Consider the following 13,967-nt stretch of genomic DNA (forward strand, 5'->3'; position numbering starts at 1 on the left):
TGGATTAATGGGTTTGGAATCTTTCTGCATATTGTTTCCGATTCATGTTTTTTTTGCCATGAATTAAGTATATGGTCAGTTCTTTTTCTTTTGTTTCGGAGCTCAACGGGAAATGTCAGGAAATAGCGTGGTGTACTTAATTTTCCCCTCCAACCAATATCAGTACATATTTTTAGGAGTGAACAACCAATGGAGATAACACAATAATAATAGAAAATCCACCATGGTTTTAAAAAGTGAGAATATTTATTCAAAAAAAAGCATAACAAAGTAGAAATAAATCAATGCCGTAACAACAGGTGCACAAATGACTAGACTTCATGCTGTCAATACATGGAAATGGAAAATTTCTAAGTGTTTGGAAAGCTAGGTTACCTCTACACCTACTTGCTCTCATACCAAGCACTCACTGTCACTTAACCATTTTAAATCACAAATATGTAAAGTCACAACATAGTCCCACAGTGGAAAAGTAGAAAAATAGTATCCTATACAAAGAAAGGCAATTACGTAAAAAATCATTGAGCACTTCCAATGTATATAAATAGCTCTTTCAATTGTAAATGGTCACCAGAGTAGAAAAAATTTCTATTTATAACAAACATTTCACACTATGACTAGTCATTATGCACCTGCCTTAATTGAAATATTATAGGAGATCCATAAGATATGGAACATCACATTACCATAAGCTTGCACACAAGTGTCTTACAACTTAAGACTGTTGATACAAAGCGACAATGCAATGTCATCAGTTGGCCAGCTATTCAGCAATGATAAAGGCCAACTAATGAGTTATTTTTTGGACGATACCTCCTCGGTCACAAAAGCCTTAACTTTGGCAATTGCATGCTCAAAACGATCAGCTCGGAGAATTAATACTCGTCGATATGGAATCATTTCAGCATCCCCCTCTCCCCACTTGCCTCCCAGCCCAGAGCCAGCCTCATCCTTAACACAGAATTCAAACCTGTAGTCTGCTTCCTGAGGTAGAAACAAAATGAAAAGGATTCACATCACTCAATGGGAATGCCAACACTGCTCCACAAAAGAAAAGGAAGGAGGAGGATCAATGCACAGGTACTATATAGGGAACAGAAACAGTGCGCCCCTGAAGGATTGCATAAACTTACCTACAAGGTTAACTTCATTTTCAGAAGAAGGAAAACAAAGAAAAACCGCAACAGAACCCTCATGGATAAGAAGGATTGAATATAAGTTCACACTTTGGTTCTGTTATTTATTTTAATGAGAAAAAAACCACCCCATATGGAATCATTTTAAAAATACCCAAGGGTAAAATCAATGCTTTTTCAAATAGACACCATTAATTCTACAGCTAGCCTTCCAATCAAAGAAAGAGTACACACACACACTGCGAACTTAAAAGTGAACAAATGAGAAACATTTTTCCACCAAGAAATTAAAAAAGATAATTCTACAGACAAGCATTAATAACATGAACTTCTAACAACATTAGTGGACAGTCAAAGCTCTATTCAAAAGAAGAGACATTATTGGAGGACAATCTCAACATTCTTCACCAAAGATAAGACAATTTTGCAACTAAGGCTAACCTTTTCATGGGTAATGCAACAAAATAATTCACTCAGCACATCTTCATTCATTAGAAAGTTAATAATTACTATAAATTTACCAATTAAGCAGTTAATTTACTTACAGAGGCCAATTAAATGCATTTTCTATAACAAAAAAACTAATTTGACCACCATACATTAGAAATCCAAAATCTTAATATAATTTCAATCATGGCAATTAAATCTACATACTTAAGATAATGGAAACTACAGAAAACTTTGCAATTCCTCATAAATATTTAATGTGCAACCTAGGTTTGACGTGGCATGTGCTTGTCTGCAGCACAACTTGCAAGAAGCGCCGATATGAAAATGATAAGTCTTTGAATCCTCTGTTTTAATTTCATCATATTTCGAATAAAACCTACATCTATATCAATAAGGGTTCTAATGTTGTTCATATGACTCTTCTATAATGCTTAAAAACATAAACTCACAACTCATAAAATTTCCCTGGGCAAGATCCCCGGTTTGGGCCCCTTCAATATTTTTTCTAAGTTGACATCCCTGCTCCCCACCCCATGGTCTTTCTCTCCCGCTACTTACCCTCCATCTGTTGTGGTTACGCAATCTCAATTTATCTCATATTTATCTTCACAAGAGGCTTAAAAGTGTGTAATAAAAGGCATACAGTGAGTCCTCATTTAACGTCACTATAATATCCCATAAGAAACAATATAAAAAGTGAATATCGGCTCCTAGACCTCACAGTTTCTAACCGAAAATAATTTTAGCGTATCATATCTGGGGCATTTTTTACGGTGGGAATGCCAAACTATCGCATAAATATGAGTTCCTGTCTTCATCGACCACAATAGCAGCAGTGACGTAAATCCTTCTCCATTTTTGTATCTTCCAGCATTTGCTTTTCGGCTTTGCTATGGTGGTCGCCCGGGCGAGCGTCGCCTGGGCATCATCATCGCTGAAACATCGTCGCAGTTACAGGAACCAAAATTATTGTGAACTCGGCAAAAAAGTGACGACAAAATCTCCGAGTTCTACACGGAAAAATGCCTTGATATCACTTTTTAGGTTCCTGAAAACCATTATGTCAAGTAAAACCTTGCGCAACTATGTAAGAATTCATTTTTCAGAAATTTTTGCTAAAACCGTAATCGCAATTAAGAATTACCACACCGTTTTACACTTTGCTTAGACTGACTGTATTACCGCCCACAAAACGAACAACCTGCAACGCCCGCCGCTTCGCCTTTTTTTTTCGCGCCAAATTTAAAAGACTTGACGTTATCGCGAAGCGTAGGTGCGATAAACGAATTACGGTCTCAAAATTTTTGTGATGTTATCGCGAAATGACGTTAAACGGGGTGACGTAGAACGAGGACTCACTGTATCTCTAAAAGATTTAATGTGATGGGACCTGTCTGAGCTAACAATAAGCAACAAAAAATTACAATTTACCTCGTCAATGACTTCCTCTTCAGGATTGGACCAAATAACACTCAAATCTTCAGTGGTCTCTTTCTTCCCTTTTCCACCCTTCATTTTGCGCCCTTTCTTGCTTGCCTTCATATCCATTTTGTACAGCTTGCAAATGAGAATAAAGTAAGCAAATTCGAAAGGCATTCCTTTTTCTTGTGCTCTCTTTATTTCTTTGCTGAAAAGAGTAAAGAAGAAAAAATGACATCCAAAAATACACAGTACAACGATTCCAACAACTCAATGACTCAATTTTTGGTGCGATGGTCTAGTGTAGCGTTTCCCAACCTTTTTATCCTCCTGTACCCCTCTACATGTATATAACTAATATTGTATCCCCAAAAATGAAACATGCACATTTTATTACAAATTTTACTTCAAGTATGTGACACTTTTAGTTGCAAATAACTGTAAAAATAGAAACTTCGTTTTGAATACCCCATATAATATGCATACAAATTTTCTCGTTAAGAGATACAGTAGAACTTGTTTAGTACGTTTCTGAAGGGACCTCAAAAAAATGAATGTACTATCCAGGAAAACGTGCTAACCAAGCAAGTAGATAATAGCAATTGGGATAATAGCAACTGAACTCTGTGGAAAAGACGTCATAATTACAATTACTTTCGGAAGTTCTCGTAGGATCGTCTTCCTGAACTCTTTCCACATAGAAAATCAATCAAATGAGCACTGCATTGCAAACACAGTACCACATGAATGAAAATCAATGTTTCATGGATTTCCCTGTAACATTTACAGAAAAACTGCGTCATTCTCCCGTGATTTGTAATGCATATGTTTTAAGAGGACAAGTTAAGCTAAGTAATTTCTTCTTTGTCACAGCTTTCATGAAGAATATGACGATAACTACAAGTACATATATCATTTGGTTGCTTTAAAACATCATAAAAATTGGCAACACCTTATTTACCATTATTCACGGCAACCACCTAACACATTTGTTCTTGGAACGAAACCCTATCAATTGGTATAACGATTGATGAATCGATATTGATTAACACACTCAAAGATTAATACAAGCACATTTTTATATTTGACAGTTTAAATTCACTTAAAAAATTTGTCCCATATTGTCTACTTCCTCTTTCTTGTGCGGAGATCAAGCATTTTTGCATTAAGTTTCGCGTGTAGATTCAAAGCATTGTCTGCTCCCACAACACTTGTCAAGCAATGACGCACATACCACTCGCATTGAGAAATGCATTTAGATGCATCACCGTTGCAGAAAGAGAAGGGTGGGATGAAAGTAAGAAGGTATATGGCTGATAATTATGCAATAACTTAAGAATTCAAAGTTCAAACACCTTAAAATATATATGAGGAAACGACTTGGGGGTTGCATCATGGCAAGTAATTGTGCAAACTAACCAAGAAAGAGCCACTATTTGATACGTACTAACCAAATAGTTTTACCTGTATTTTGTTCGTATAGTACTGGGACCCGCGAGAAATCGCTGTGTTAAGAAGGAAAACGTGCTAAAGAGGAACGTACTAAGCGGCAAGTTCCACCGTACCTAGTTCCTGGTGTCCGCCTTTAATGATTATTTTCGGTGTACCCCCGACTGGTTCATCACATACCACCAGTTGGCAACCCCTTGTCTAGTGAGAGGAATGCTGGCAGAGAGGATCTCAGTTTTAACATAAAGGAGCCTCTCTTACAGCAGTTTATACAGTATTCAATTCCAGTCCACAAAAATTATTAATGCAAACAGATATTAAGTCACACATGTTAATGCATCTTGGACACAGGCCTTAAGAGCACTATAGATGAATGTTATTCAATATAATTTTAATTACCTCAAACTTTCAAGAAGAGGAACAGCAATTTGGACAGGAATGTTTATGAAGCGCTCAGTAACTAGAAGTCCTACGTGATGCTGCTGACCACTGGCCTGGACCAGTGAGCGCACTAATTCTTTAGTTTCATTACTTCCATGCTCTTCACACAGCTCAAGGAGGAGGGATCTCAGTTGGCGCACACATTCTAAGTCCTGCGAAAAGAAAGTATTTAAACAATTCAGAGAATTTACCAAAGCAGATTGACACAAAATGTAATGTAATTGGGTAATGGACCATTTTACTTGGCAAAGACCATAAACATCACAGAGAGGGCCACATGACCAGTGTGGCAGACACGTGAGAAACATGAAAACATAATCTAACCAGACTCATGATTTGGAGACTAAATATTGTTCTTAAGTGGTGAAAGCCTTTCAATTAGCAATGATGAAGCATTGTATGATGCTCAAGGACCAGAGTAGAGCATTTTCTTCCATGATATAGTTTCTCTTTTTTTTTCAACAAATACTAAGTCCAGAAGAATTTTTGAGGTAAATAGAGAGTGAGGTAATAGATTCCAAAATAAAATATTAAATATATCTTAGCCTAGATGGAAGTTGGGTTCCCCTCCTCAATTTTTGCAAAATTTTAACACCTACCCCAATTTCTAGATAAAATAATGTAACAATTAGTGATGAGCGATATATCGCTGTGATTGAATCACCATCACTGAAAAGTAGAAGTCACAGTGGGTGACTTAATACTCTAAATCACTGTATTCGGTGAAGATAGCACAGGCTGCTACCAAGTGATGAGCGATATATCGCTACCTGTGATTGAAGAGAAGTAGCCGATCACTACCGGTGACTAAATCACTAAATACTCGATATCACTGCGACTGTGACTAGGGTAAAGATAGCTTCCGCTGCTACCAACTACCAACGGTATAATAAAGAATGTCTTATTTTTCCTTTATAATGAATAAGACATTCTTTACAAAATATACAGCAAACAGTTTGAATCATGATGGTCTGAATATAAAACATGTTTAAAAAAATGCAGACAGGATTTTAATGATTGCCAAAAGTTTATCAATTCCTGTATCATATAAAATTTACTTAATTATCGTACAGTGGAACCTCGTTAAAGCGAGCACGGGCTATAGCGACACCCCCGCTATTACGAGAGATAGCCGATGCACCGTCAATTGACTCTATAGTAAGCGTGTTAAATAATTCGTTTTTACGAGACCCTTTCGGTGTTGGCTCTCGCCATAGCGAGGGTTTTACCGCCGGAAGACTTTCATGAAGACTCCTTAACCTATGTAATTGCTAGCGATCTGTTAGAAATGAAGTTAATGGAGTGCTCAGTCTCAAATTTATGTGGTAAACTGTCGTTCGATAAATATAATGATGACGAAACAATGCTTTGCATGATTTTTATTCGGTGCGGCGCTTATAAATTGTTTGAATAGTTAGTCGTTATTTGAGTAAGGAAATTTAGTGATGCAAAAAAACATCGCCTTTCGTCTGGATTTATGATTATGTTTATCGGATAGATGTTTATCTGTCGCCGCACCACTCCTGTTCCTGTATATCTGTTTGCAACAGGTATATTGGCTATTATTTGCTCCACCTCCGGTAAAGCGACAATTCGCTATAGCGAGTGTTTATTAGTGCACCGTGGGGTGTCGTTATATCGAGGTTTCACTGTAATATGAACTCAAAATCAGAACTATTCACTAAAAAAAATATTTTGCCTAATTTCCCAATTTTCAAAGTTTATTCATTCCTTTTGCAGAGAGCTCATTCATTGGAATTGGACAAAGTAGCAGGAATAACAGCGCTACAAATCATGGCTGACTTTTATGAGTGATTTTCCTCGGTGATCGCAATCACAGTTAAGAATCACCGTTACTGATGAGTAGCAGTCACAGGCAACGAAGTGATTGGAAAATCACAGTTCTGTTCATCAATACTAACAATCTCTCTGTGACAATGGGAGAAAAACAATCGAAGTCAAACAATAATGGACAACAATTCTTGTTGAGGATGCGAACAGAATGGGAGTATTGTCATGAAAATAGTGGCGTTAGGTTGTACGTGCTGTAGCTCTAGTGGTTTTGCCTGAAGTACTTATTGTGTTCACAATGTGTGTGTAATTTGATTTTTAAAGTACATACAAATAATACATGTCATCTCTCCCAATTTTCTTCATGACAAGTTTCCTCAACAAGTGTGCTGGCAATTTGCTTTAATTACATAGATAAAGTAACAGTATGTGCTGTCACCCTCGATCTTCTTCATGAGGACTTAGCTACCATGTTCAACATTTACGAGTAAATTTAATTTGAATTAAAAGTGAACATAATGATAGATAAGCCCTGAATAATATAAAATACTATCCCAAGATAAAATGTATCACCTGAGTAAGCAATGAGGAAGTGTGGGAGAGTGATGGTAGTAAAGAGAAATCTTCTACAAACTTTAAGGAGAAGATTGGACAACCTAGTTGGCCACTTTATGAGGCATGATTGCCTGACGAAAAATATCGTAGGAGGACAGGTGGAAGAGAGCAACGACGGGAGGGCAACGGACAGCCCCAAATGAGTTAAGTAGGATGGGTATTAAAGGATGTCAAAGAGAATAAATATTTCACCATGAAAATACTATCAGATAGGAAAGTTGAATAGATCACTATTAAACCAATCTGGATTGTTGACTGTGATGATGATCACCCCAGTTTCTAACCCATTTTTCAATAAAACAATGTTCACCACAATTTATCAGTTCACACTATTTATGTTATCACATACAAGGATAAGTCTAGAGGAGAGTTCTAAAATCTCTATCCTCCCATTCCTCCAAAATTCTTTGCAACACCCAAGTGGCATTGACATGACTTCCCTTCCATCCTAACTCAGTTCTTCCCTACTAGGCATTCATGCATTTTTTATATTTTGCTCCAACTAGCCAATTTACACTTTTTACCTCCATGAACCATATCCATTAAAATCCATCCCTGATCCAATGCTAACATACCATTCTTGGTTTAATTTTTGTCATCATTTAGCCTCCTTTTCAACATGACATTGTTTTCCCCAAGAACAAAGTACACCTATCTCTGAACCTTCCAGTAGACTTTCCATTTTGTCATATCAATAAGGATAAGTCTACAGGGAAACCAATATGGACAAAAAAAAGTGGTGGAGTTTGGTTCCTTATTTCTGCCTTAAATAAGACCATTTCCTTTCAAACAACTCTCATCTTTGCATTACAATCACCCAAACTCCATTTATCTAAGATTGAAGGCCAAATCAAGTTAGAAAATTCACTAACCCCCTCATTTATGGCATTTTGATATAGATAAAAAAGATATCAATTAATGTCATCCATTTGAGTACATATATTCGATGTAAAATGTATACAGGCTTACAAGGATTAAACCTAAACCTCATGACAGGCTAAGCAAAATATTCAGCAGTTAAATAAAAGTTAAGAAAGCCTCTGGAGTAAAAACAAAATTAAGGCCAGCACATAATTCATAACCATTGAACTACACTAGTCAATGCATCCATCACTAAACTGGACGAAAGCAATTCTTTTCAATCTACTTTTTAATCTAAGTTTTTTCCAAACTTTGAAATTGGTTAATTTATTCCAACAAAATTCATCTTGATATTGCCTCACAAAGAGGATAATACAGGCAAATCATATGTCCACCATGCCTTTGAAAATTTTCTTAATTTACAACTAAACAAACTTTAAATTAAGACATGAAGATTTTGCATTTATAAGGACACGCTTGGCGTGCAGAGAGCATACTAGTCATTAAAGTGGCAGTTTAATGTAGACAAAAATATGTCTCAATTTGAATAACAAATAGCAACATATTGGAAGATGAACTTCCCCAGACACTTTGCATTAAAATATAAAAAATAATCCAGACATACCTTTTTGTCAGTTAAATTAATGACAGATGTGATGCCAAAAACATCATTACTATCCATATCTTCATCTTCACAATCACTGTCTTCATCAACCTCGCTTTGCTATAAAAAAAATAAAACAAGTGAATTCCAAGGCTATGAAACAGCAAGGCATGAGTATTGTGAGTACATATATCAGATCTGAAGTCATTATTATTAAAGGTATTCTACCATTTCAGGTAGGAGAAGAGGCTAACAGTGTTATGAAGTAATAGCATCTGAGGAATTTGTTTGATGTGTTGATGGTGGCAACAAATCAGCTCTCTCATTTCCTGTTCACCACAAGCTGCAATTAAGTTTATAGTTCCAAATCCCATATGAATGATGAGACCATATCACTTACAATTAGATTCAATCACTAGCAGGTGTGGAAACTTTTGGAAAGGACAGGAAAAAATTATTGAAAGATAAGATTATAGTACAATTTTGGGAGTTTACCATTATGCTAAATCATTATACTAAACTAATATGGCAGAGAAACATTTTTAAAAATGAGATTGAATAAAATTGACATTTTCATCCGGTAATTTTTGAGTGGCTCCACTTGGGTAATTTTTATAAAAATTCTAAATATCCAGCAGGTGAGTTTAAAAAATCCTCATTATAATGATCAGCCAACGATCCGAAGATTGCTTTGATGCATATCTCGATTCCGCTCTCCTTCCTGCTAGCCTATTGATAGTGAAGAATTCCCTCTCTTTCAATTCTTAATAACCTGTAATATGTAACGCATTTATTTCCCACGCCCTTCTTCCCTTACACCAATCATTGTAAGATAGTTTTCAATAGGTCACCATGCCTCATAATGTGGCCAACAAAGTTTTCCTGTGCTCTCTTCAAGGCCTTTATGAAGACTTCTCTTTTCCTCAATTTTCATAGTGCTTCCTCCATATACCAACTCAGTTGACCCAATTTATCTTCATCTTTCTTTGATAGCACCACATTTCAAATGCTTCCACTCTTGGCTTATATGCATCCCCTATAATACCCCTTATTTTCCTTGATCTGAACTGGTCCTCATCCAGGAATTCTTCTGGTCTTTGTTCCATTTTTCTGCATTGATATAAGCCAGACACCATATGCATTGATGACTCTTGTCAGAATCTTCAATGCATGTGTGTCATCATGCTTATGTTCTAAAAATCTTCACACTTCTATGGTATCTTCTTCTTAGGAATAGGAATGATGATGTTCCTTGAGTAGTCACTAGGTACATCTCCTGTTGAGTAAATTTCACATATGGTTTTGTACAGCAGAGTTAAAGTCTTCTGCCCTGCATTTTTGATCAGCTCTGCTGGAATATTATCTATTCTAGCAGCTTTATTCCTTCTCATCTCTTATTGCAGCATTATATTCCTATTTTCGGATGCTGGTTCCCATGCCATCCTTCTCTACTCTTATTTCATCTTGGGTAATTTTGAGCCGAGTTTGCCTCCATTGCAGAATTCCTCCAATTATTCTTTCCATCTTTTCACTTTGTCTTTGTTTTCAATCAAAATATTTCCATGCTTGTCCCTTACCGTACTACATCTTGCTCATGGTTCCTTGAAATGGTTCCTCACCATCTTTGAAGCCTCTTGCACTTTCCTTGCACAAGCTCATTTGGCAAATCCAATTTCATAAGTTCATCATCCACGCTTCAGAGCTTTCCTTGTTTTGCAACAAATCTTGTTGTTTATTCTCTTATAGCAAGCCTGTCTTCCTTAGTTTATGAGGTATAGAACTTATTCCGTGATCCATAGCTTCTTCATAACCAATTTTCTTATCCTTAGAACTTTTCTGGCAGCTTCTAGAAGTCCACTTTTAATGTTTTTCCAGTTATCCTTGACTCGTTTCTCAGTCAAATCTAATGCTATCTTGCTCTTTATTAATTCTTAAAATGCCCTATGTTTTTTCCCCTTTAGTTTCTTCACTTGCCATGTGATTTCACTGATTTCTTTAATTTCTTGAACTTCAGTATATTACGATCACTGTTGATATCTAACTTCCGTTAGCTTTTGTAGTCCTTTATCTGGTTCCTAAACATCTCTTTTATTAAAATTGGTCTCCTGGCATTTCCATGTGTATCTTCCTCACGTATGATTCTTGAACAGTGTCTTGCCACCAACTAATTTATGCCCAGGCCAGAATTCCAGAAGTCTTTCTCCTTTTTCATATCTATTACCTAATCCATATTTTCCTGTTACTCTTCAATCCCGGACTTCTCAATGACAGCATTCCTATCACCTAAAGCATTAAGGTTTTCTTCGTATCTTACCTGTTTGATTAATTCTGTGATAACTTCAAAAATGTCTTCAACTTCCTCATCCTCATAGTCCGTCGTAGACATGAAAAACTGTACCACTACAGTATCTACCGGTTTATTCTCTAATTTCACCATAACCATGCTTTCATTATACTGAAGGAAACTTTTCATTCCATTCCCGTATTCCTTCTGAGCATTATCTTAATCCCAGCACAAACGTTTAGAGATCCTGTGTGTATAATCATATAGCTTCCACTCCAAAAGTCTCCCTCGTCAGACCACTTCATTCCACTGATTCCTAGCACATCAAGTTTCAATTTTTGTATTTATACTTTTCCACAAGGTTTCCTACTGCAGATCCTAAGCAATCTCACATTTCATGTTCCTATTGTCATAACTTTATCACAGTTGACCTTCAGTATCACGATACCCTCTTGGGTAGTTCCCACCCCAGAGATGCAAATGGGGAACTAGTTTACCTCCAGAATTTTTTACCTGAGAGAATTCCATCATGTCTGATTATTTAATCAGCAGTAATTTTTATTTAGTAATGTAAATTCAGTAATGTATTTTAAAAATTTAAAGTTGGAGTAGCTCCAACTCCTTGGGATAATAATGTGGTGGTTTCCCCCTGCCTTCCACATCACAGTACTACAGCTATTTAGGCAAATGTTACCATGCCTGCAGTGAAATGAGTGTCACTTTACTGGCCACCGTGGTCTTTACACCGTGGTCAATCGGGTTCCTTCCCTCGAAATCCACCTGTATTTCCTATGAAGAGGAGCTACTGCTCTCTCCCCCAGGTGATGGGATGCATAATTGTTGCCCACTTCCCACTGCCAAGACACGGTATCTTCAAGGGATTTGTGTATCACTTTGATGGCCTACCTTGCCCAGGGATAGACCCACACCACCTAAGAATGCCATCGCTTATTGCCCACGGCTGCTTATTCAACAAGAAAACTTGCTCATATCATAGCTAACCTTGCTATCTAGAGGTCGATCCACCAATAATAATATATTTATTTGCCCAGCGATTGAGTTACAAGGTTTGTACACAATATAAGGCACGTCCAGTGTTTGCAACCCGGTGGATGCATTCAGTGGCTTCAAGCTCAGCTGTGAGGAAAATAAAAAACCCAAGTGGAAATTTTTTTTCAGTCCCATCTAGCCAAAATTCCACACCAATATCGCCGAATTTTTGGAAATCAAGGTAATTAAGTCATCCAACTTCTGCCACAGAAAAAACAGCACTTAAGTCAAACAATCTTCGCAATCCAGTAATTTAAAGCATACATTATCCAACCCACAAAAAATATAACTCAAATTTTAGTATTTAAATAAAAAATATGTAATTAACTATTAACTAAAGGCATAATTTGGTTCCCTAGGATATGGGAGAAAATGTGGACTACTCATGCAATGTAGTCGGAGATTCTCAACTTAGGCGTGGTTTAAATTTACAGCACAGTTTATTGCAGCTGTAATTAATCACACTTAAATTCAATTTGAATGTCGAAAGGCTAACTATAATTCCGACATAATAACATGAATCCAGCCGAGAAAAAAAATGAATGCGTCAGTAAAATAGTAGGTCGGTAACAGCGCGCACATGCGATCAATTTGTGTTCGCGCCTGCGTCACAGACGTTAGTTACAAGGTTCAACGCCTTTCGGTACAATGATTGAACTTCAGAATAGGAAAACCTCCAGAATTTGAACTTCATTCCACAAGTACATCATTTATTTTCTAACAAAGTCTTACAAATCAATAGTTAAGCTATAATAAAAAATTACTATCCTTTCTAAATCCCAACAATTTCTGGCCGATAATATGATAACTGATAATTCCTAGCGAAAGCAAACTTCTACAGAAATCTACCAGAGATTTGATGCCTCAACATGAAATAGTTTCCTTTGACACAGCGATTAGTCTGGAATGTCAAAACTAGAAATTGATGTCAGTGTATTTCATGAAGCACTAAACATGGGCGAGAGCTGAGTAATCTAATTGAGCTACAAAAGACACTGCGTTAAGTCCACCCTAAAATACAAGTGTTTGCATCGATTGTCAACTGCCAGGCAAAGTAACTAAAGGTAACAACTTTCGCATAACTTACTTTGACCACACTTCCCACGTAGTTCTGAGAGATTATGAGTTCCGTCAGCTCCGATAAGTTCACATGAGCTTTCAAAAATAACTGCTGAAGAAGTTGTTTAATTCCATGGAAGTCTGAGTCAATCGGGTTCCTTCCCTCGAAATCCACCTGTATTTCCTACATAACAACAGGTGCACCATTAGAAAAGTACGTGTTGAGATTGTGAAATCAGTCAAAAAATACATGCCTTCGGCTGTGACTAAAATACTCACTTCCTGCTCACCAGCACCGAAGTCATCTTCTTCAATTGAACTATCACTGCTGTCAGAACCATCATTATCTTCAATGTTATCAGAATCATCACCACCCACCATCCGCTTTTTAACCGGTGCCGCCATGTTTTCGTCTTGAATGAACACATGTAACAGCAAGTACACGATTATTAAAATAAAAGTTAGCCATAATGTAGAAAATTACCAACGTACATGTTAAAATACCAATAATTCAGAGATGATCCTCAATTTTTGATCATTTGTTAAATTATGATGGCTATGTGTAGAAGCAACTTACATATAACCGTGCCCCTTCTAATTTCTCAACGGCTTGAAGTGAAGTTATCCGTCGCGAAAATCGGACCAGCCATGATGGCTCTCGTTTGATATAAGTATCCAAAATAATAAGAATAAATATTTTAAAAATCTTGATTTCATTTGCTAATCTAGCCAATATGAAATAAAAGGCATTTGCTTGTGTCCATTGCCGTTCTTATTTCATAATATCTCTCACATTAGATGAACGCTT

The 13,967-nt window shown here is 36.7% G+C and overlaps 1 protein-coding gene across 2 annotated transcripts; it reads right to left on the bottom strand.

Moving 5' to 3' along the window:
- Window positions 1-224: 224 nt before the first annotated feature.
- Window positions 225-13,954, bottom strand: LOC124154295 (protein BCCIP homolog). Of its 2 annotated transcripts, none has more exons than XM_046527922.1 (7): window positions 13,737-13,954; window positions 13,439-13,572; window positions 13,188-13,343; window positions 8,788-8,886; window positions 4,854-5,047; window positions 3,018-3,213; window positions 225-984 (listed from the first exon to the last, which is right to left on the bottom strand). In XM_046527922.1, exons 2-7 carry the CDS (start codon window positions 13,562-13,564, stop codon window positions 796-798), a joined length of 960 nt encoding a protein of 319 aa, XP_046383878.1. In that variant the 5' UTR covers window positions 13,565-13,572; window positions 13,737-13,954; the 3' UTR covers window positions 225-795. The 2 variants fall into 2 exon arrangements, with proteins under 2 accessions (XP_046383878.1, XP_046383879.1); XM_046527923.1 differs by having other exon boundaries at window positions 13,664-13,747.
- Window positions 13,955-13,967: the final 13 nt, after the last annotated feature.

Source organism: Ischnura elegans, chromosome 2 (assembly GCF_921293095.1).
Source record: "Ischnura elegans chromosome 2, ioIscEleg1.1, whole genome shotgun sequence".
Lineage (NCBI taxonomy): Eukaryota > Metazoa > Arthropoda > Insecta > Odonata > Coenagrionidae > Ischnura > Ischnura elegans.

Coding starts and splice junctions, on each gene's coding strand:
- LOC124154295 (XM_046527922.1), bottom strand. CDS start 13,564: ATGGCGGCACCGGTTAAAAAGCGGATGGTGGGTGGTGATGATTCTGAT. Junction 13,344..13,438: donor TCGGTGCTGGTGAGCAGGAA/GTGAGTATTTTA, acceptor GTTGTTATGTAG/GAAATACAGGTGGATTTCGA. Junction 3,214..4,853: donor CCTCTTCTTGAAAGTTTGAG/GTAATTAAAATT, acceptor TACTCTTTTCAG/CAAAGAAATAAAGAGAGCAC.